The sequence below is a fragment of the Lathamus discolor genome, chromosome 6 (assembly GCF_037157495.1).
Source record: "Lathamus discolor isolate bLatDis1 chromosome 6, bLatDis1.hap1, whole genome shotgun sequence".
In the NCBI taxonomy this organism is placed as follows: domain Eukaryota; kingdom Metazoa; phylum Chordata; class Aves; order Psittaciformes; family Psittacidae; genus Lathamus; species Lathamus discolor.
Genome location: NC_088889.1, coordinates 68,389,731 through 68,414,821, shown reverse-complemented (window position 1 = coordinate 68,414,821; position 25,091 = coordinate 68,389,731). Strand labels below are relative to the sequence as shown.

Genomic DNA, 25,091 nt, shown 5'->3' with positions numbered 1-25,091 from the left:
ACCAGAGAAATTATATGTTCGATTCTTCTTCTTTGGGTGTTAAATTCCTCTATTGGAATTTCTATTTTAGCTTTTATAAAATGTTTTCAGTACAAGGATAATTAAGCAAAATATAAAGGATAATCAAGTGAAACAGAATGGTTAATGCTATAGTGAATCTCAGGCTAGATGGCCTTAAAGCCAAGCACTTGTTCTGCTTTAATCTAGAAACAAAATAATTTTATTAAATTAGTATTTTCTATTTCACATTCATGCAACTGCAAAGCTGCATCTGCCTGTGAATGAAGTCCCTGCTGTGCTGTCACCCATACATGGGAAGGTGTGAAACTGCACTGGTTTTTACCACCTTATCTCAGGAGAATTTAAATATTGTTATGTTTTAACTGCTGATACCCTCTTTAAAAATTCTTTTAAAACCACACTGAAAATCCGTAATAAACCCCTCCTTCTATCAAAAGCACTCCCAAAATGCCGTGGCAGTGTTTCCTCCCTGATTTCCTAAGTGAACAGTTTAAACACTTACTGTAAATCAGGAAAGGTTCTCTGAAATGAATGGGACATCACTAGATTACACAGGATAGGGAATTAATTCCCAAGTTTGCAGTTATATATTTAAAATAGAAATGCAGGTTTGGACTGCACGTGCCAAATAATGTTTTACAAATAGATCTGTACTAATCACAAATGGGGTTTTTTTGGAAAAACAAAACTGAGTAACCAGTTTAGCTTATTTGTGCATATGCAAAACCAAACTTTCTTACACAAAGAAATACAAAGGTCAGACTAGAATGGTAGTGTTTAAGTAATTAAAGTCTCCCTATAATTCTATGATAATGACACATATTTCTAATTATCTGTTAAACTGCAGTGGCACTATTCCATTAAAATAATTACTACACAGCTACCCTAAATGTCTCTACAATGCAATTATCTCTCATCTATGTTGAACTCTTCATCATTGTCACATTCTCAGCTGAATGAAAATATATAAATCAACCTTTCACTTCAAATTCATCTTTGTTTTTAAAGTGCCATTCATCTTGTTATTAAGAACTAAATCCTTCTTTCCAGCAAGTAATCCGATAGGATTATTTGCATGAGTAAGATGGATGATATTTCGGACAACTGTGTGCCAGTGCATCTCATCTCCGAGTCTCAAAGATTTTCACTGAAACTGTGTTATTAGTGTGTCAGTGAAATCAGTTTTAATCCCAAATCCAGCCTTAACAACAACAAGCATAAAAACATGCAAGGTGAAGTATTGGTTTAGAAACACAAGGACAAACATTTCCTAGAACCTGGCATCTTCACACTGTTCAGCTTGAAAAAGAGAAATAATTCTCCCTTCCCTTCCCCCCCCCCCTTTAGCAGGTGTACGTATTGTGTAGTTTTCTGATTTGCAAACAATGTATAATTCTCAGCAGAACCAAGGAATTTGGGGATGGGTATACAAGGGCCAACTTATGAACTCCTGAAGACATAAATTGACCTTGCACTGTGAGACAGAACCCCTGAAGCTGTATTTGCCAAGCCCACTTTTCACAGTCAGTTCAAAATTGTGCAGATGAAACTGGGTGCTACTGTGGGGTTCCTTTGTTTCCAGGCAAGGAAATCAATATTGCACACTCCTCTCCCCTAGATGATTCTGTCACCCTACTGCATTGCAGGGCCTTGTAAGCACCAGTCACTGCAAGAAGGGTACTGGGGAAGGGTCCAGCGTGGCTGGTGCCGCTGCTCTCTCTGCCATATGGCTCAGGGTCCTTCCATTTTTCTGTCATGAATGATGAAGCTGTTTTCACAATTTAATGATTCAACAAGGGATTTGGATAAGGGTTTTGGTTGATAAAAGGGGGCCTCAGATGTGTGACAAAAATTAATAATGTATCCTAGCTGTTATTATACTGGATTAGATGGCGGGAGGTCGGCTTTTACATATTAATGCTTCATGAAGGGCTTATAATAGGATTTTGTATGAAGGGCACACAGACACACATCCCCCTCCTCCCCTGTACACATATGAATGAAAATGACCTGTTTTATCACATTTAGAAAAAAACCCACAAAAACCCCAACCAAATAAATCTGCTATATTACGGCTTCTGGCCACAGACTGTTATTAAAAAGGATCTCTCATGAAGCATGTTCAAGCTAAGACTGGCACTTGGGAATAAGGGCTCCTTTCTAATGTCAAAGGTAGCTTATTCTATCTGCTTTGCTGGGCAGCTGAGTTCATCAACCACTCTAATATTCATGGCATAATCCCAGCTTTGTTAGCCCTATGTCATTTTATGCAAATTAAAGGCCTGATTCAGAAAAAAACACTAGATTCTGTCTATCATTTCTGAAGCCATAAACTGTCAGGATGAGCATTCCACGGGAATATGTCTACAGTGGAAGGGTCATCAGAGTCATCAGGAAATTAGCCTATACTAGAGACAAGTCAGAATGATGATAAATGTCACAGAACAGCTGAAGAGTGTCTCCTGACACTGGGTTTATTTTTACTTAGTCCATATCAAATACTTAAGCATAAATAATCAGCAGTAAGCATAAATAATCATAAACATAAATAATCAGTTGTAATCAGTATGATTGCAGACTAAAATTAGAGTAAGAGCAACATTATCAGGAGGTACAGAGGAGCTGAACAAGTGACATGTAGTTACATATTTAGCAAACATCAGTATAGGTAATGTAAATATCCCACGTGAGGGGCTACGTTTGCTGCCAGGGATGTAACCATTGCTGCATGGGGGAACAGCTGAAAAAGTGTAAAAGACTGTCATGTTATATTGCTGAAGAAAAGGAATCTTTCCACAAGTCAGGAAGAACACTGCTTACAGCTACAGACATTGTAAGCAAGTAAGACATCTTTAATGGTGTTAAATTTTTATCTCAAACAAGAACATTATAGGCTAAAATATTCTTTTCTCTATTACTGTGAAGCACCTGTACAACCCTCAATTGACAAATATGGATGCTTGGAATTATTTGGGTATAGGATGGTGGCAATCCTCAAGATACTAAATGGAGACAACTGCATCTACTCTCAATGAGCTATTTCATAGAATCACAGAATGGTTTGGGTTGGAAGGGACCTTAAAGCTCATCCAGTTCAAACCCCCTGCCACAGGCAGGGACACCCTCCACTAGACCAGGTTGCTCCAAGCCCCGTCCAACCTGGCCTTGAACGCTGCCAGGGATGGGGCAGACACAGCTTCTCTGGGCACCCTGTGGCAGCGCCTCAGCACCCTCACAGGGGAGGATCTTCTGCCTAAGAGCTCATCTCAGTTCCCCCTCTGTCAGGTTAAAGCCATTCCCCCTTGTCCTGTCCCTACAGGCCCTTGTCAAAAGCCCCTCTCCAGGTTTCTTGTCAGGCCCTTCAGGCACTGGAAGCTGCTCTAAGGTCTCCCTGGAGCCTTCTCTTCCCCAGGCAGAACAATCCCAGCTCTCTCAGCCTGTCTCCACAGCAGAGCTGCTCCAGCCCTTGCAGCATTTCTGTGGCCTCCTCTGGTATTGCTCAAGGACTAAATAGAAAAATTTTAGAACTTGTGCCTGTTTGTTCATATATAACTAACTAGAGTAAGATTATGTCTGAAATTTGGATTTATTTTTGCATTCCATCCTCCACTGATCCAAATCCTTTGAAATGAGTATCTGTAGAAAATTTGCTATGCAGTTTACATAAAATTACACCAGATGCTTTCAGACCAAGCTGATAAAGAAACTTCTAATTTCTTGAGATTATATTATCCATGATATGTCAATACTGTCAACTTTGTTTCCAGTACTCTCCCAGGTCCCAGGCTTCCATGTAATCCCTACTGCATGTGTACCTCATAACCAGAGCCCCTTTCTGAGGGGAAAAGACTAATCCTCTCTGAAACAAAACCCACATATGATTCTGACATTGTTAATTCCAGGCACTCTATCCAACAGGTATCCAGTCGTTTCTACCTGATTTGATATTTCACCCCAATACAATATGTAGGCTGGATTTCATGCAATGAGATGCTGTTTAGGCTGGCTGCATAAAGACACTAATGTCACAGTCACTTTGCTCTGAAGAATCTGCATTTGCTCTGAGCAATCCAGACACAATCAGCTGTAACAAGTGGCCCATACATCAGAAAACACTCCACAAAGCAGTACAGATGTAGCTTGTGAGTCCAACACAGCACAGGTGTCCTCCCAACCAGCACCTCAAAGCATTTTAAAGTTAAAACCACTGATGATTTCTTTGATCAGTGTATTATATATCTCTAAATCAACAGAGACAGTTGAATCACAGCCTAAGCCCTGGAACTTGGTAAGGTAATTTGAACAAGAAGGTCTTGGTTTGAAACATGCTCTAGCAGATAACATATTTAAAGATCAAGCCATTCTGAAGCTAATGATCTGTAAGAAACACGTCAGAGTTTTATCTAGACATATATAGACATTATCATGGATATAATGAGTTATAAAACAAAACCCCAGGTTTGAGAGATTCTCCTGCTGAATTCAAACAGGAGATAGGGAGGGGTTGGTGAGGTGACCAAATGAATGAAGAATAAAGGAGACAAGGCGAAGAGGGTCTGGCTTGCTTAGTGATGCAAAGGATAGAACAATAAGATTGCTATTGGGGTAAACTTCAGAGATCAAATCCATTGAAGTAAAACAGCATGGGTACGAGACACCTACTAGATGTTAGAAGTAACAAGCTGGAAAGGCCTCCAGAATAAGTAGGGCAAATGCTACTTACTTCTGAGATGAAACCTGATCTGTTTATGAAAGGATGATGTAATGTGCTTGCTGGTAAGAGCAACGATCAGAATTTAATGACCCAAGAGTATTTTACACTTAGCATCAATTGCAGTGATGATGTCATCCAACAGTGCCCAAGTTCTTCACCAAATACACAGTGACATATCAAAACCAGGTTTGTGAATAGGCAGTGGAAGGTGCAGCCTGAAAATTTCTTAGGGTCTTGGTTTGACCTGTGTGAGTCAGTGGCATCAGTGGGACTTGGAGAAGGAAGAAGGCTAAAGGGACTTGGTGTTACTGGTAGACATTGACTTTGCCTCTACATGGCATTTCACTCTGGTGCTAGATCCAGCCCTTATATGGTCCATTTTGCTAAAAGACTTGTGAATATTTTGGGATTTCTTTATCATGAAAGCTGGCAGATCAAACCACAGCAAATTCAGGTCATCAAAACGTTCATGTTCTGTATCAAAGTCTTAGAAGGCCTCATCCCACCTGATACTGGCAGAGAAACACTTTGTAAGAAGGGAAGGGTTATAGGGCTCCTCAACCCCTGATATATCTATATATTCAGCCACTGCACAATTCAAAGGAAAAATAAGTTATAAAGGATGATCACAAATTGTCATTGCTAGCAACATTTGCAGAAAGAAGGATTCTGAAACACTGCTGCATGTCTACAGGAGTTTCTCCCTAGACATTATGTCTTACTCAAAAAAAAAGAAGCATTTAATCCAGAATTCAGCCTTGCACTTCCTCTCAGACAAGAAATTCTATGTGCTGTATAAAAATTAACATAATGAGTTCTATTTTGTGGTGTTGGCCTTTTGTAGGAAGAGGTGTGTCAAAGATGAGTGATAGTAACGAGAGTTAAAAGGAATACATTTTAGAAATCTTGAGCTGACAGAATAGTCTAAAAGTCACTTTGTGTGATCTGTGTTCAGCAGTGAGCTGCTGCTCCTGCCCTGGGACTCACCAAACAAGCACTGCTCAAGAACAAATGCCAAAGGATAGTCAAGATGCAGTTGTTTTTTTAGGTCATTCAACAAGGTACTTCAATATGCTTTAGAGCAGACATAGCATTTGGTTTCCATAGTAGTTTCATTCTCACAGAGTTGGACCAATTATTTACAGAACAGAGACATAGGTAATTGTGGAATTTGCCAATTATATAAAAAAATTACATAAACAGAAATACATGTGATTCAGACAGCTAAGGAACTGACTCCTTCCCATATACAAGCAAGGGATTTTCACTCCCAGTCACTGGGGTGAGAGGATGCTTCCAAAGCAGGACCCCTTACATTTAGATCTCATATGTGTAAGCCAATACATCACCCATCTGGCACTTAGCGTGTGGTGTGCATCTGTGCTCCCACTGGTCTCAGCTCACTTTTTGAGCTGCCACTTCTTCCAGCTGAGTAACAGTATCTGTAAGGTACTTCTATGCAGAATACTCATGCAATATGAATTCCCTGGAAAAGGTAGATGGGAACAGTGGGGCTGCACAGATGCAGATTAGAAATCCAGAGATGAAAATAAATACATATTTTTTTCTCTTTAGTTTGTCCCCGAAGAGAAAAATGAGCCAGCTGGCTTGAAATCCAAAAAGATTAATTCCCCCTGCAACCTCATTCCATTCTAAGCATTTTTCCTGAACTGCCAGAGTCATTTCCTTCTTCTGCTCCCATCCCAAACATCTCTTAGTCAAATATGATTTTGCTATTATTATTGCTTGCATTACAGGAGGACTAAGTCACAGCTCATGACCTTCGTATAATGCCAACGTCAGTAAAACACTGAGGATCAGTGTTAGATTCTGTCTTTCAGGTCCAAGTCTACTGAGTCTAGAAATAGAAATAGATAAGCAAAGCATAATTCTTTGTTTCAGGGCTGCTTCTGGTCATTTATGAGGACCAGGATTTATCTTTTTTGTCTCTCCTAGGCATATTACTATTGTATTTATTTATTTGTCTTCTTCTGTATATATATGTGTGTATATATATGTACATAAATATATATATAACAAAAAACCCAACTGTGTGTATATGTATATATGTATATAGTTTCTGATTTTGAGTCAAAAAGGGATTTTCCCCCAAGTCTAGGGCTGGTGGAGGTATGTCAGGGCATTTCAGTGTCAGGGCCAAGAATGGTGGCCGTGTAATTGGCCTGTCCTGCCCTGTCACTGTGGCATGCTGCAGTTTTCCCAGCTTACCCGCAATCTGTTAAGGCTCTTCATTTGTGCCATGGCATTCAAACATGTTAAAAAGTTGGGGGTTGGACTAGATGACCTTTGAAGGTCCTTTCCAACCCAAACTAATCTGTGATTCTGTTTTGTGGGGTTTAGGTGCGCACACATGAAATGAATGTTCAGGAATACCTCTGACTGAAAATTCAACAGCATGGCTATGTGATTTCTTAGTCTGAGCTCAACCCAAGTGACACCATGCAGCAAGGCTTGGCTGACTTTGTAAGAGGTGTGAACGTTAGTGGTGTTAGTGCTTGAGGTGTGAAGCCTTCTCCACAAGCCCATGTCACTGTAGAAAGCAGGACTGAAGAAAGGCATTGTCAGCTGCAAGAAATACAACTACGGAACCCCGCATGCTGTCAATTTGCCATGGAAACATAAGGATCTTAAAGAAAAACATGGTTTCTAACCCACTGTTGGAATTCATATTGTAGCAAAATTGAGCAAATGCAAACTGTTTGGAAGCAGAACAGAAACACAACAGATCATAAAATCACTAGTTTCATAAACATAAGAAAAATGTAAGCACAAAAAAAGAAGAGAGCAATTTCATTTGTGAGGTTGATGTGTGGGTCAGTAAAATGCTTAGAAATGCCTTAAGAGCAATCAGAATGTCCCATTTCACAATTAAATATATTTGAATGTGCAGCATTCAAATATATTTTGGTTTATTGTAGCTCAAAACCATTCTGCTTTGATCTAAATCATAATAAAAGCAGTTAGCTGAGATATTAAATATAACAGTAAGTTTGGACAAAAGCCATATCACATATCACAATACATTGTTAGGAAGAAGAGTTTAGTATGTATGGAGGTGAAATAGGTGTAACAAAACAAAAGAGCATGAAGGAGAAATACTGATTCTATTTGTGGATGTGCACTGCGATGCAAAGTAAATGCAGGAAGATGTATTTGCTCTTGACTAAGAGTTATAGAGGAAACTGATTCATTAATAGCTGTGTACTAAATTCATGGTGCTGCTTTTATTGTGCATCCCAAAAAAAAAGTATAAAAAGGTATTTCTTACAAGAATCATAATTGAACTCTAATTTATTCTACACTTAAATACATATATTTTCTTTTGGGAGAAATTGCTCTATTTTTGAGAAAGCTGTTCCTACAAAGTATAGGTCTGAGAGACAAATTGACTTACAAGCGACATTGTGGAATTATTTCCTCATCTGCTTCTCAATGTAATTAAACATTCACTGATACTTGTGTGTCTAAATGCAGGCAAGAATTTCACTTGGGAGATGAATGCCTCTGATGATACCTTAAATTACGTTTTCCTTTCTCTTCTAGAAGGAGCAGACGCAAGGAAACAGCTTCTCTTTAATGAACATGAGGACAAAAGCAATTCTGGGGAACACAGCTTTCAGTTGTGGCAAACAGGAGCTGATTGCAGATACAGTATTGAAAAACTGGAGCAAATTTCCTTGAAGAGACAGCTACCTAGCACAACAGTTTTACAAATCTCATCCTCCTAAAGAAATGGCATTTTTTTAATATTCCATCTTGGCGTGATTTTAACATGAGTAGTGATTTAGAAAGAGTTGCACTGCTTCACACTAGCTAAGAATCTGCTCCAGCAAGTCTATGCACAAACACAAATTTAAAACTATATTGCTGCAGTAGGCATTTGGCTGCGTAGCTGTTCAGGAAAGAAAGAGTAAAGGGTACAAAGCAGTCCTTCCTGTTTATGAGCGAAGAATGATTTTCTTGATGGACCTTTAGAAGAGTTAGAACCTATTGCTCTTCAAAAATGGCTAACAGGAACATCTCACTTTTTAAAAGAAATTGTTCAAAGCACAAGCAAAAATCCTGTGAGTCCCAAACTGTTATTATTAATAAATAAAGATGAAAGCAAATGAAACCCAAGACACCGTTGTGGTTTATGTGAGCACATGGAGGTATTAAATTGCAAAGAAATGAACTGCATATACTTCTGGATTAGAAATTTACGCATAAGGAAGTTAAGAGTAAAGGCGGAGTTCAGGCCAGAATAGTTCACAAACTGTACCAGTCAGCCCCAGCAAAGGTACTGGACATGCTACCAAACAGAGCCAGAACTGCTCTGCACAGCTAGATAGTGTTTAACATGAGGTGGGGATCACAGGAAACAGTGACGAGACCAGATTTAGAGCTATTGAACTAAGCTTCCTTACTGTGCCAAGACTTTTTTTTCTGCTGCCCTTTAATATTTGTCAAATAGAAGTGGAGTACACTCAGATCTTTAAATAATTCTAAATTATTCTAAAAAATTCTGTAATTCAAAAGACAGGATGTGAAACATGGATGTCTTTGAGGAGAATTTTTGCCTTGAAACTTACTGATGCTTCCTGCTCCTTTAGCCTGAGGTCTGTTCCTTACTAACTTATGGCACTGTACCAATTTCTGAAGAACACATGCTAAGGTTAAAGGTTTCTGTCAAATAATTTCCACATCAGATACTGTGATGTCATATGTTAAGACATCTCCAAGATTTATCTTAGCATTACATAGTCTTGTATAAAGAAAGTGGCCAGTCATTGTTACTGGTTTCATCCCTTTGCATAGTTCCATTGAAAGGAAAATGGTGGAAAAAATTATTATTTCCACAATGAATGAACATAAATATAATAATGGTGGAGAAAAGGCTTTCTCCTATAAGGGGCAGATATTAATTGAATGAAGTTAAAATTCAGTCAAAGCAGTAGAATTTTGCAAATGGATCGTCACTTCACACACTTATTTTCTACCTTGTAATACACTTTATTGGAAGCAATTCCTAGGATGCTCTTGGAATCAAAATCAGCAGTATTCAATGAGTAGCCTCTGAAAAACCAGCAGAAAGAATTCTCTGTTTTCTATGCATATGTGATTCCAAATTGATTTACTCTTGCGTCTTAAGAAAATACCAGCTCTGTTTGAAATTCTTCCTGCTTCTTTGGCATTTATAAAAGCAGATTTTCTATGCTTTATAAGCAATGAATGCATGGTGCCACTTTCTTCCAATTAAAACATTAATGAGAATCTCTCTTTTTCTTGGCCACCTGTTTTAGCAAATCATTTGGAGACCTAGTTCCTAATTTCTCTAGAGGGTTGTGAATTCAACCAGATTTGGTTGAAATAGGTGTGAAAATGAAAGAGTGGGGATTTATGGGGAAAATAAGATGCATACCTGTGATTGCATAAGATGTATTTCTTTAGGAAATTAGGCTAAATAGATGTTTATGTCCATGTTTGGTCTTGGTCTTATCAGAGAGGTTGTTACACTAGATGAAAGTAGACACTAATTCAGTCCAGCATTTAGTATATTCCCTACATAGCATATGTTTAAATACGTCTATATTGATACATGAACATATGTGGAGCAAGTCAATTGGAACAACACTGAAGTTACTTCCTTGTCTTTTGTTTCCCCATATCCACAGAGTATTTGGTGCTGCTATACTGCTGACATCCTCACTCAACATGCTCATACCATCTGCAGCCAGGGTGCACTACGGATGCGTCATCTTTGTGAGGATCTTGCAGGGCCTTGTAGAGGTAAGGAGAAATCACAAAATAACCAGGAAAAGGGACAGATGGCTGTTAGCCTTTAACTAGCAATTGTGATTTTGTCAGGGGAAAAAAAAGGCTTTTAGTTTATTACTGATTTCAGTGTAATGGGTTTCAGCGTGTGGATTACAGCTATTTCGTTTTCCTTCATCTATAAAATTTATAGCAAAGTTGTCTCTTGCTAAGAAGCTGGTGAGGGATGTATTTAGCAGTGAAGTTTCACTGAAATCTTGTATGCATAGGGATTGAATTGGTGTTGTTCTCAGCAACTATTTCCTACCCAGCCTCCCAGATTAAATCTGTAATAAGGTACTAAGCTTCTATCATAGGCCTTGACCACACTCTTATTGCAATGAATGAGAGATTTATCATAATTTAAAAGAGAAAAAAATTGAGCCTGCCTTCTGAATTATTTTTTTCTTTTTTCTTTACTGAAAGGCAGATTTTTAGGCCTGTGATTGCTGGTTCTTTGCCCCTCAGGTGCACACTTCCACTGAATAAGCTGATCTTAACTCATGCCCTTTATTGTATAAAAAGACTCCAAAAGAGGGCACAGAATGTGCTTGAAAGTTACGTAACTGTCAATCAAGTTCTTAAAGTATATGTGTATAAATGTGGACACAATCCTGAAATGCGATCTTTGAGGAAAAGAGGTGAGCCTGTCTGCAAAAAGAGGAACAGAAGCAAGTGGGTAATTACAAAACAGAATAGAGACATTTCTATAATACTGTTCAAAAGTATTGTGAATACAAAACATCTCAAACAGGAGCATTTGAGAAGGTTTATAATAAAACATTACAATCTTCAGATCATGTACTTTTTCTTAAAAAAAAAAGGCAAAAATACTGAAATAAACATGAAATTTGGCATAGGATCTTCTTTCAAACCAGAAGAACGTATTTTACAATGATTGTACATTGAGACTGATAAGCTTAACATTTATAATAACTTCAACATTCGCAAAAAACTTATCATTCTACTTTTTGCACGGGAAACAACAAATCATCAGACTAAGAGAAAAGTGACTGTAACTATACATGCATCAGAGCTATTCTTAAGCAGGAGTTTTGAGGAAAATTGCTGTATATTCCATATTACATTTTCTAAATTTTCAATACTGCAGGATGTAATGAGGTTATTTATTTAATTTTATTTTTCTTTATTAGTAGTAAGTTAAAGGCTGGTTTTCAAGAGAGACCTAAAAAGTTACTGGTTTAAAATCAAACCAACTAACATCATTCAATCATTTGCTTTAAGTGCTCAAGAAGGCTCATTAAAGACAGAGTGAAAAACTTCTCTCTAAACATTCTATTTTTAAGCTCTTATGGATCTTGTTTTCTAGTTTTAAAGCAGTGGAACAGTAATCTGTTCCTAAATTCTACTTAAAATGTCAGATGAAAAGAAGTTGGAAGGCTACCAAAACAGAGGGTTGGAGAAATCAGCCCATCATAAGAAAGACACTGGAGGGTCCGTGCTTTCATCTTTCCTTCTTATGCGTTAAGATTCTTTTTAATTCTTCCTAAGTCTTTCTTGGAAGAGGGAGAGGGAGGAAAAGGAAATGAAAATAATTGTGATTCATAAAGCCTGCTTTGGTGTGATACACAAACCCCATTTCAGCTTGAATAGAAATCACAGTTCTTCTATGGCTGTGCTCAGAACTTGCTGTAGGAATGCAAAGTGTTCTTAACTTCCTGTTTCTAGCAATTAAAAATCATAATCGTGCAAAGACACTGAAGTAAGTGCTTGATGATCATTAGCTAACCTCTGACATGCATTTCTCAGGGGGTCACCTACCCTGCCTGCCATGGGATTTGGAGCAAGTGGGCCCCCCCATTAGAAAGAAGTAGGTTAGCAACCACCTCCTTTTGTGGTAAGTACCTTTCTACCCTTGACTTTCTCTCACTCATAATGTAAAACTATTTTGAGACTGATTTCTCCTTTTTCATCAACACATCTTGTTTTGCAGGTTCCTATGCAGGAGCTGTTATTGCAATGCCTTTAGCTGGAATTCTGGTGCAATATACTGGGTGGTCTTCTGTGTTCTATGTGTATGGTATGCAGTTTTGCTCACCTCAGTCCGATATTGTATGACCTTATTCTACGCTTTCTAAAAATGTAAAAGCTACTGGTAAGAGGCCAAAAAAAGAGAAGTGGGTCCATAAAGCTAAAAATGCAGTTGAGAGAAAAGAACGGGGAAAGTACAAAATTTAAAGGAAACAGTAGGAAAGCAGCATTATCAAATAAGAAGACAAGGCAGTTCATGGTGAAACCTTGGTCACTTCCAGTGCAAGTACTGCAAACTGCTATGCAGCACTATATAATCTCCTGTCATGTGAAGTTGCCCTTTCATTTATGTAACTGTAAGTTTAGAGTACTTGCCTTTCTAATGTCCTGATTTCTATCTGAAGACCTATATAATTTTATTCACACTATCTTAACTTACGCCAACAGAAAAGAATGTCCCAAAGGAGCTCATTCTACAGCGTAAAATTGATGTGAATTAGGTGGACACCTTATAGAAATTTAATAAACTACTCAAGAAGTGCATTGCTATGTTGAAAACAATGCCAAAATCTTGTATTTGCTGGAAAAAATTTAGTGCAGTCATCAAACAACCGTGGCTTAAAGCAGAATGGGACTTCATTTCCAGGCTGGTGAAATGAAATGGGAGTTGGGTCATTGCATTGCATTGTACAAATTGGTGCTAAAATATCAGTGAATATTCTCTTACAGTGAGATGATTCTTAGATAAAAGAAAGAAATGTTCACTGTGATTCAGCTCTGTAAGCACTTTGCACAAATTGTGTTTGCAGTACTCAGCTCTGTTAGAATGACTCAGTAGAGGAGCAGTAGCAACAACTGCCATTTAAATTTGTTATATTTATTCACATATCATAGAACACCCCCCCCCCCCCAACCACCTTTTTTTCCTGCTTTACCGTTCATTTCTTTTTAAAGTCTTTCTTTTCATTCCAAAGGGAGCTTTGGTATAGTCTGGTACATGTTTTGGCTTCTGGTTTCATATGAGAGTCCTGCAATGCATCCTACAATCACAGATGAAGAAAGGAGATACATAGAAGAAAGCATTGGAGAGAGTGCCAATCTTCTAGGTGCAATGGAAGTAAGAATATTACTCACACACTTGATTCCTATCAGATAGTAATAACCCCCCCTAAAACCAAATAGAAAGAAACAGACAAAAACATCAAACAGCCTTCTTCTTTGAGGAAGAAAATAATGTCTCAAACAATTGATTTTCTGGGGGGTAGGGAGATCTGAAATCTACTGATGGATTTCTGGGTGAATATTGCTTCTGAACAAACAGAATACAGGTTCCAGTTCTTCCAGAAGATCACTCATGGAATTTCTGCCTGTTTTTCTACTCCAAAGTATAAAAGGAGCTATGATTGCATTTAAAATTGCAGTTTTATTGCAACTTTAATAATTTCTTTTCTAAACTGCAAATTTCCTTCCTATATAATCCTTTCTGGAAGGATTTCTTCTTCCTAAAAGTAAACTGGAGGAAAAGCACTACTCAGTGTTTCTTGAAGTCTTCAGAACTTCTAACAAAGCAAATCCTGTCTATTCTCTGTTTCATTTGCAGGAAAAACTGCAAGTTGCACTCTTTGTTATGCTTTCTAATTGGTCAGAACATTGGTTCTTGATTGAATTCAGGAATAAACTATTTTTTCTTTTCTTAAAAAGCTTTGATACACACTAAATAGGGAACTAGAAATATTACATTTCTTAACAGCTGACATTTTTTAGTTCTTGAGGAAGCGTCTGGATTGCTAACAGCATTCAGCAGTGTTCATGGTTTCTTATACCTAAAAGTGCTTTTCAAAATGTGACAATACTGAGATACTTCAAAGGATGTCCACATAACTCTAACTTGAGCTGGATAATATCTGTCTATTTTTTACTGTGGGTTTTTTTTTTTTTTAAACGTTTTCTGGAAGTGTTTGTATCAGTAGTTCAGGTATTTCTAAAATATTTGGGCTGAATTCCTCCATAGGATCAGGTTAGCTTTTCTGGCTGGCTTCTCATTAATAAAGACATGGTTAAACTTTAGCTCTCACTTAAGCGTAATTTAATAGGCATAAAAGTTATTGCATATATCCATTTATGGACTGGTTTTCTGGGAAGAAAAGACAGTATTCAAATCAATAGTAGACTAAATTCAACCTGGAACCTTGCTGAAGTGATTTTCAAACACTCATCTGGGTCTGGATCCCGTATTAACACAGATGGGCACAACCCTTGGCTCGTGGAGAGCTGCTGGGACTCAGCAGGACTGTAGTTCTGTCCATCTGTCTATTTTTATCCATTATACAATCAATGTTAAAAATACAATAAAACAAACAAAAAATACCTTGACCAAGCAGTTTCAGCTGAGACTTGATAGAAAAAATTATTATCCAGAATATTTTATTAACATGTAAATGCAAAGCCATGCTTAAAATAAGTCTGGATGAAATTGTGGGCTTGCAGAGTAAAATCTGGCTAGTGCTTTAGATACAGCAATATTGTTTTTTTAAAGACATATTATCATTTTGGACTTTGTATGTCCATGTTTACATAATGCAGATAATAGCATTTACATGAGGGCTGTGATACAGCAAAGTATCACTGAGTTTCTCCATTTGTGCATTTTGTAGTAATTTTTACTTGCTTGTGTTTTTAAATTGAATCATGATCATCCAAATGTGGACATATGTCCTTCCTGATAATTGAAGTCATAAGGATTCAAATATATAGAGCTCTGAATATATAAGCTTCTTGCAGGATAGATAAAAATACCATATGGAAAAAAGGAAGACAAATGGTTGATAATAATCAAAATGGTGACTGGATCCCGTCTTCTATGTTTCAGAAATACAAAACTCCATGGAGAAAATTTTTTACATCTATGCCAGTCTATGCAATAATTGTTGCAAACTTCTGTAGAAGCTGGACTTTTTACTTGCTGCTTATTAGCCAGCCTGCTTACTTTGAGGAAGTGTTTGGATTTGAAATAAGCAAGGTATGTAAAAAATAATGTAAAGCTAAGTCAGTATCAGAGCTGCTTTTGTGGTATTTAATAGGAGTAGGAAAGAAAAGTGTTCTGTCTTTATCATGGGTTTACAAGCCTCAAATCTTATCCCTCCCAGATATTGTTCCCTTGAGCAGCGCGTGGAAGTGCAAAAACAACAGTGGCAAGGGATTGGATGGAGAAGGTGAAAGCAGGGTGAGATTTAGTGATGATCTGCCTGGGGCCATGATGCAACCAGATTTTCAGTTAGGTGCTTGAAACCTGATTGTGCATGGTATTAGAAAGGTATGGAAAGAGCCATTACGCTTCTGTCCCTGACACCCCTGGGCATGCAGGATCCCATCGAAGCTGTAAAGAAAGCACTGACAAGTGATTTAATTTTTCCAGGTGCCTTTTACAAAGCAGGACCACCCAGTTTTAGGAAGAAGAGTGATTTTTCATCTTACTATATGTCCCTTTAATGTGGTGAGAACTGCTCCCCCTTTTTCACTTAGGAAATGAAAGAGATGGTGACAAAATGCGAAGCACAGGGAGGATCTAAGGTTCCACATAATTCATATGAATTTTGTATCAGAATGTCAATAGGGATACATGCAAACAGGCCTTCAGAGTTATAGCGAGCTTTCTACTCATACAGATTTCCTGCTTGCGAAAGTGCTGGGGGCTTGTGCTTTTGAGAGACCTGTATTGTTTTGTTATTGTTCACTCAGGTATGGTCACCCTAAATTGAGGTGTGACAACTGGATGAGTAGTTTCCAAAGTGTTGCTGCATTACGGAGTAATGTCATCCTGCCTTTAAAGATGGGCTTTTATAGCTGGACTTCTATTCAGAAACTTTGCCATGCTTGAAACATCATCTGTTACTCATGCAGTAAGAATGGTCACGTTCTGTTGAATTAATCTGATCATTTTGTTCTAGAAGATTTTTCTCAGAGTGTATTCAAAGAAATGTGGATCTTTGTAAACAACAATAGCATGTCAGTTTTGGATATGGATGCTCAGAAATGAATAGTTAGCATTTAATAAGGAACACCTCAAAGGAGTAACTGCAATACTGTAGTTACCTCCTAGTTAATACCTGTGTTATTGGGAGAAATATCTACTACTATGAAGCTAGGGGTCACAACATAGTTGCTGCTTGCATAAACTGCAGTGAAATACACAGTTTCACAAGTTTAACTGAAGAGTAGAGAAAACTTCCCATTCGTTTTGTTCTCACAGATTCTGTCTGCTTGTAACTCAAAGTTACCACCAGGCCAGCTGATAGACTGTTCAGACAGGAATTATACAACCCCCGCCCTGTGCTTAAGCACTCTTTCAGATATACACAATAATCAGAATTCCCTATTAGAACAAAATGCCACGTGTACTAAACAAAGGCAGTTCTGTTGACAGGAGATAGAAGGTGGCAGTTCATGCCATTCTTATGGATGACCTATCCTGCTCTGAAGGAAGGGTCTTCCAATGTATTATTATAACTTGGAACAGTCATCACAAAATGACTATGTCTTACTTAGCTAGTATGTGTTGAATATTGTCAATGGATATCTAGCATGTTCTCTTTCACTGCGTTCAGAGTTTCTCAGAGATATCTTTTGCCCACATGAAATTTGAAGGTTGAGGGATGGTCAGAAATCAAAAGCAAAAGGCCATGCTGCACGTGAGGATGATCCACAAGGAACCTGCCAAGACATGTTAGTTTTGTGGGCAATGCTGCACCAAAGGCATCACCAACAGAAAAGTGGCCATTCAGTTCAACACAATTGATCATCAATTTTCTAAAAAGAAAGGTCAGAGGGTCAGGGGAAAAGCCATTAGCTTAAACATAAACTGTGAAAACAATCTAAAACAGTCTCATGGCATCCGGGATTCTTAAAGACTCTGTCTGTCCTTCACAAAATGCAACTACAACTTAAGGTCACCAGTTTTGTTCATTTAATAAATCAAGTTAAGAATTTTGTTTTAGCCTGTACATGAAGAGAAAAAATCATTAGCTGCTGACTGCTTTGGAAAATGATCAATATTTTCTTACAGTTTATACTCTGCTAATTCTAATGATTATTTTAGGTGGGTATCCTATCTGCTGTGCCGCATTTAGTGATGACAATTATTGTTCCTATTGGGGGACAAATTGCAGACTTTTTGAGAAGCAAACAGATTCTTTCAACCACTACTGTGAGGAAGATAATGAACTGTGGAGGTAAGACTTCCTATTTGCTTACAAAGCTTCTCATACAGATTCAATGTCCATACAGTATGCAGAAACAAACTGCATGGGTTTACGTACTTTGTGCATTTGTTGTGTATTATACATGTGGTTACTAAATAAAAGTAAACACAGTTGTTCCTATTCCCAGTTCCAGTATAGTTGTCTGGTATTTAAAAAAGCATTTAGATTCTTAAAGAAACAGATGAGATTTTGGCAGGTCATTTCCTTACCCTTAGCTCCTCATCTAAACACCCTTTGCACTAAGAGAGCCTAGACTGCTGAGATTCCACCCCTGACTTCTGGGAGGTTAAAATCTTAGCAGGGCTTATTGACAGGGCTTTAAACTAGTTATGAAGGGGGGAGGGGATTTAACTGGGCCTGTTGGGGACAAGCCCAAGAGGAACATGCTAGGGATTGAAGGATGGCGGGCTAAGGAGGACTATCAATCTCTTGTTTCACTTGTGGGAAAGGATAGCTTTTTAGACCCTGTCCCGCAGGGGAAAAAGGGTACTAGGACTGGCTCCCTGAAATGCCTGTACACCAACGCACGCAGCATGGGGAATAAACAGGAGGAGTCAGAAGTCTACGTGCAGGCTAAAGGTTATGATCTAGTGGCAATTACAGAGACATGGTGGGACAGTTCACATGACTGGAATGTGGTCATGGATGGCTATGTCCTTTTTAGGAAAGATAGGTCAGCGAAGCGAGGTGGTGGAGTTGCTCTTTACGTGAGAGAGCAACTAGAATGTATTGAGTTCTGTCCGGGGTCGGATGAGGAGCAAGCGGAATGTCTGTGGGTACGAATCAAGGGGCAGACTGGCACGGGTGATACAGTTGTGGGGGTCTATTACAGACCTCCTGATCAGGACGAAGGAGTTGATGAGGCTTTCTACAGGCAACTGGAAGTAGCCTCGCGACTACATGCCTTAGTCGTCGTGGGGGACTTTAACTACCCCGATATTTGCTGGAAGACTCACACAGCCAGTCATTCACAGTCTAGGAGGTTCCTCGAGTGCATTGATGATAATTTCTTAATGCAAATGGTGGACGTACCAACTAGGAGAGCAGCGCTGCTAGATTTAGTACTCGCCAACAAGGAGGGTTTGGTCGAAGTGGTGACGGTCAATGGCATCCTTGGCTGCAGTGACCATGAGATGGTGGAGTTTAGGATCCTGTGTGGGAGGAATAGAATAGCTAGCAAAGCCACAGTTCTGGATTTCCGAAGGGCCAACTTTGGCCTCTTCAGTCAACTGCTAAGGGAAGTCTCATGGGAAAGTGTACTAGGCGGTAAAGGGGCTCAAGATAGTTGGTTAGCATTCAAGGACCGCTTCTTCCAAGCTCAGGATCGGAGCGTCCCAATGAGTAGGAAATCAAGTAAGGGATCTAGGAGACCGGCGTGGTTAAACAAGGAGCTGCTGGGCAAACTCAAGTGGAAAAGGAGAATCTATGGATTATGTAAGGAGGGGCTGGCCGCTTGGGAGGAATATAGGACAGTTGTTAGAGGATGTAGGGAGGCAATTAGGACAGCTAAGGCCTCCTTGGAACTCAATCTTGCTAGTCGGGTTAAAGACAATAGAAAGGGCTTCTTCAAATACATAGCAAATAAAACTAACACAAGAGGCAATATAGGCCCACTGCTGAACGAAGTGGGTGCCCTGGAGACAGAGGATATAAAGAAGGCAGAGGTGCTGAATGCCTTCTTTGCCTCTGTCTTTACTCCTGCAGACTCTCCCCGAGGGCCCCGGATTTCTATAGCCCCAGAAGGAGTCAGGACAAAGGAGGAGTTTGCTTTGGTAGATGAGGATTGGGTTAGGGATCAGCTATGCAATCTGGACATCTGTAAATCGATGGGTCCGGATGGAATGCACCCACGGGTGCTGAGGGAGCTGGCGGAGGTCATTGCTAGGCCACTCTCCATCATCTTTGGTAAGTCGTGGGAAACGGGAGAGGTGCCTGAGGATTGGCGGATGGCAAAGGTCACACCAGTCTATAAGAAGGGCAAGAAGGAGGACCCGGGTAATTATAGACCAGTCAGCCTTACCTCCATCCCTGGAAAGGTGATGGAACAACTTATTCTTGACTCCATCACTAGGCATATCAAGGATGAGGGGGTCATTAAGAACAGCCAACATGGCTTTATGAGGGGGAAGTCATGTATGACCAACCTTATAGCCTTCTATGAGGAAGTGACTAGGTGGAGGGATGATGGTAGAGTGGTAGATGTAGTTTTTCTTGATTTCAGTAAGGCATTTGATACTGTCTCCCACAGCATCCTCACACATAAGCTAAAGAAGTGTGGGCTTGACGATCAAGTAGTGAGGTGGATCGAGAACTGGTTGAAAGGAAGAAGGCAGAGAGTTGTGGTCAATGGCGCAGAATCTAGCTGGAGGTCTGTGACTAGTGGAGTCCCTCAGGGGTCGGTGCTGGGACCGGTGCTGTTTAATATTTTCATCAATGACCTGGATGAGGGAACTGAGTGCACCCTCAGCAAGTTTGCTGATGACACAAAACTGGGAGGAGTGGCTGACACACCAGAGGACTGTGCTGCCATTCAGCGAGACCTGGACAGGCTGGAGAGTTGGGCGGGGAGAAACTTGATGAAATTTAACAAGGGCAAGTGTAGAGTCTTGCATCTGGGGAAGAACAACCCCATGTACCAGTACAGGTTGGGGGGTGACCTGCTGGAAAGTAGCGAAGGGGAAAGGGACCTGGGGGTCCTGGTGGATAGGAGGATGACCATGAGCCAGCAATGTGCTCTTGTGGCCAAGAAGGCAAATGGCATCTTAGGGTGCATTAGAAAGGGAGTGGTTAGTAGGTCAAGAGAGGTTCTCCTCCCCCTCTACTCAGCCTTGGTGAGGCCGCATCTGGAATATTGCGTCCAGTTCTGGGCCCCTCTGTTCAAGAAGGACAGGGAATTGCTTGAAGGAGTCCAGCGCAGAGCCACAAAGATGATTAAGGGAGTGGAACATCTCCCTTATGAGGAGAGGCTGAGGGAGCTGGGTCTCTTTAGCTTGGAGAAGAGGAGACTGAGGGGTGACCTCATCAATGTTTACAAATATGTAAAGGGTGGGTGTCAGGATGATGGAGCTAGGCTTTTTTCAGTGATATCCAGTGATAGGACAAGGGGCAATGGGTGTAAACTGGAGCATAGGAAGTTCCACGTTAACATCAGGAAGAACTTCTTTACTGTAAGAGTGACAGAGCACTGGAACAGGTTGCCCAGGGGGGTTGTGGAGTCTCCTACACTGGAGATATTCAAGGCCCGCCTGGACAAGTTCCTGTATGATGTATTGTAGGTTACCCTGCTCTTGCGGGGGGGTTGGACTAGATGATCTTTTTAGGTCCCTTCCAACCCTTGGGATTCTGTGATTCTGTGAGGTGAATCCTGGCTGTGATAAGGGCAGGTTAGGTGTATATGCCTATCAGGGCTGGCTGGAAGGACACAAGCAAATCACAAGTATTTCTGTTCATCTCCAAAATGACAGGAAGTACCAATAAATTAGTATGCAAAGAATAAAATAAGGATTATTTGAGCTAGCAAGAACATTTTTAGGGATTAAAGAAAAACCTGATTATATTCCACTCTGAACTAATATTTTGCCTCTGTCTTCCTATGAAATATTACCATATCCTAAGGCTTGCAATATTTGAAAGGGAATTATATACGGTGCTTGGTTTTCTTTATGATTTCCCCAGGTTTTGGTATGGAAGCAACTCTTCTTCTCGTGGTGGGGTACTCTCACAGTAAAGGAGTGGCTATTTCATTCTTAGTGCTTGCTGTAGGCTTTAGTGGATTCGCCATATCTGGTAAGATTATATTGCTGTTATTAGTAAATTATTTTACCTCAGAAGATAGAAAATCTAATTTGGTATTTACTCACTGATAATAATTTAAACAAACCACAGAATTCCAAATGGCACTATTTATGATTGTTACAAAGGAAAGTATAATCAGTACCACATCTTTTACATTAGATTATTGTTGTTCAAAATCATCAATCTTTTCCATATTCACTGCAGCTAATGAGATTGCCTTTTCATTGAGGTGCAAATATACACCCTAGATTTTTATGAAATCAAACATATAACATAAATGGACTGATATTATAGAATGCTACCTAAATGTAAGCATTTTTGTTTAAATATAAGCCTTTTACTTTCTTTGCAAGGTATATTAGTTAATGTTTTGTTAGTGTTGCATTATTTTATTACTTTGATTACTTTGGGGCTTAATTACTAGCTTTTTTGCTTTTTTTTTTTTTCTGATTTAAAATTAATCTCTTGCCCTTTGCTTCTGATATATCACCCCTTTGCCTTTGCCTGTCCCAAACACAAGTCACTTGGCTGTCCCTTGTTTTCCTACTGTGATCTTAGCATCCTCTCCCATGCTGGTTCCTTATGTCTAAAGCAGGCTCTCTTTCCTTCTGTGCCAAACACCTAAACTCTGCTTAATCAAATCTGTGCTAAATCCCACTTATTCTGCATGGTGTTATGCCTGTTCTGTACAGCTTGAGAAGTGTATTGCACTTTCTTTAACAGTTATCTATATCATGCTGCCTTCCTTTTCCTTTTTATTATCTTTCTGGTTCCAAAGATTCGCCTTCTGGTTTCACTTACTTCAGTGCTTATTCTGGGCACAATGAGTTCTTGTCACTTCAGAGAAGCATGGTTCATTTCTTTTGCCCCTCAGACTTTCTGATTACTGCATAGATTTCAACAGAATTAAGCTGCTGGAAATTCAAGACAACAAACAAAACAGTGATAAAAATAATTAATAAAGCATTTATAGATATTGTCTTTCCCCCCACTTCCTTTTACTACTCAAGCACAGAAGGGAGCTCCCTTCTGCTGTTTTGCCTAACAAAAAGAAAAATGTGGGCAACAGGAAAGGGAAGTGGTACAGGCTGGAGGACGACATGAAGTGTTATTTACAGCATGAAATGGCCATGAATGACACTGTGAAATATGAACTTTCTCGCTGTCTAAATACATTCTGGGTTCTCTACACCACACAGTCACTACTGCAGTTCTTGGAAGAACATATATTTGGTATCCTCTTAAAATATATTTTAAAAGAAATTAGCAACCCAGAGTTTCTCTAGGAATATTTAACCATTATAAGCCTTCCAGAAAAAAAAAAAAAAGAAGTAATTAAACAGCCCAAATACATTATAGTAAAATTGCCAAGTGACAGTACTACTTTTCAGAACTGAAGTAATGCTCTGCTTTGGGTATGGATGTTTGCTGACCTTTGTGTTGCAGGATTCAATGTCAACCATTTAGACATTGCCCCGAGGTATGCCAGCATCTTAATGGGAATTTCTAATGGAGTCGGGACCTTGTCTGGAATGGTTTGCCCTATAATTGTCGGAGCAATGACAAAGAACAAGGTAAACGGCGGTACCATTTTCATATCTTCTAGTTTAATACTATTGGCTTCAAGAAAAATACCTTTCCATAGTACAGGTTGCCAGGATATCTGTGTTAGAGCCTGGAACCTCCAGGGAATAGTATCGAGGAACTTGCAAATTTGAAGCATGCTCCTTTATATGCTCACGAGGTCAGTGCTTTTGTAGGCTAATGAATAGTGATTTTTTCAAAGAAAGGTGGATATAAATAATTGGAAACTGGACACTTAAATGTTTTAGCTGTGCTGACTCTTGCAGCCTCAATCCCTGATTTAAATCTTTCAGTTCAGAGGAGTTAGATAGGTCTATACACTAGTCTGATCTAACAAATCTCATCTTTACAGACACGTGAAGAGTGGCAGTACGTCTTCCTCATTGCTGCTTTAGTTCATTATGGGGGTGTTATCTTCTATGGCATATTTGCTTCAGGAGAAAAACAACCATGGGCGGACCCTGAGCAGACAAGTGAAGAGAAATGTGGTTTTATTCATGAAGATGAACTTGCTGAAGAGACAGGGGACATTACTCAGAATTATGTAAATTATGGTACCACCAAGTCTTATGGTGCTACAACCCAGGTCAACGGTGGCTGGCCTAATGGTTGGGAGAAAAAAGAGGAATTTGTACAAGAGGAAGTACAAGACTCATACACCTACAAGGCAGGAGATTATTCATAACAAACCTAAATATTGGATATATTTTGTAGTGTTTGTGATTAAATTCATTGTGATTGTTTGCACACAGAAATAAAATGTGGTATTAACATGTAAACACATATCAGACAAGAAGGTCTTACTGTAAAAAAATACATCAAAGTGCAATTTGTATGAGTTGTGACATGTCATCACTTTCATTAGGTTATATTTGTTCTATAAACATTAGAGTTTTAAGGGTTTACTGGTCAAAACTATAGAGGCAATTAGATACATACAGTATACAAGAGCTAAAACTCATAACTAAGGATTAAAGCACAACTAAGCAACCAAGTTGGCACATCTAATGCTCTTTCTAGAAAGCCAAAATTACTTGATCATTAAAAATGCACTTATATATTTGTTACACTGCATTGAAAGAGATTGTGCTAAATACACACATTTACTCAGTGCAACGTAGGAATTGTGTATTTAGTCTAAGAGCTTTCTTGAAGAAGAAAGTTTGAGTCCTAGGCATTTACATTGGATTGGTCCAGTTCCCTTAATGGTGATTGTATCAAGCCTAAAGAACAAATAGGGCATATTGTATGTTTATTGTGATTACATGCTGCAGGCTACTCTGTGATGAGGAAATGAATTATTTAGGAGTTTTATACTGAATGTTTGGGCACAAATTCTTATTTCTATTCTTTACAGAACTTTATGAAGTGATAGGCATTGCCATGTTCTTCCCTGCATTTACCAACTAACAGTAAAACAATATGTAATGTTAAGTCTGTCACATCACTTTATCAAAAACCAAGCTTTATTATTCCATTCTTTGCAGTATATTCCAACTTTGTACTGGTGTCTTTAGAGAGAGAGAGAAAAAAAAAACAGTATAACATAGAAAAAGATATAATATTTTACAAAATTCCAAAGAGAAATTTACTATGAGCAAGTAGCCCTATAAAAAGGATGTATTTGTTTTGCAGAATATTTTGAAGCCAATAGAGGAAAAAGAGAATAATTTAACCCTTATGCTTCCTTTAATAGCTTTCATATTTTTACACATCATGCCACAATTGTATACATAGATATAAGTTTATTGAAAATACTGTAATTATAGAAAATGTTGCTATTTTAGAAATCCCTGAAATAAAAAAAATGTACTTGTCTTTCCATTAAGCCTAATAATAATGGACACTGAATACGAGTAACATATAAACTCACATGAAACCAAAGTGGTAAATAACTAGTGTTGAGTTGAAAG

The 25,091-nt window shown here is 38.9% G+C and overlaps 1 protein-coding gene across 1 annotated transcript in view; it reads left to right on the top strand.

Annotated features, from left to right (window-relative positions):
• Positions 1-23,863, top strand: part of SLC17A6 (solute carrier family 17 member 6) — a 33,513-nt gene extending 9,650 nt beyond the window's left edge. Inside the window, exons 4-12 of the mRNA XM_065686057.1 lie at positions 10,411-10,525; positions 12,320-12,407; positions 12,504-12,590; positions 13,516-13,658; positions 15,411-15,560; positions 17,637-17,769; positions 21,475-21,585; positions 23,041-23,168; positions 23,531-23,863. Coding sequence (XP_065542129.1) covers positions 10,411-10,525; positions 12,320-12,407; positions 12,504-12,590; positions 13,516-13,658; positions 15,411-15,560; positions 17,637-17,769; positions 21,475-21,585; positions 23,041-23,168; positions 23,531-23,863 — 1,288 coding nt within the window. The remainder of the gene's footprint in view (positions 1-10,410; positions 10,526-12,319; positions 12,408-12,503; positions 12,591-13,515; positions 13,659-15,410; positions 15,561-17,636; positions 17,770-21,474; positions 21,586-23,040; positions 23,169-23,530) is intronic.
• The last annotated feature ends 1,228 nt before the right edge of the window (positions 23,864-25,091 follow it).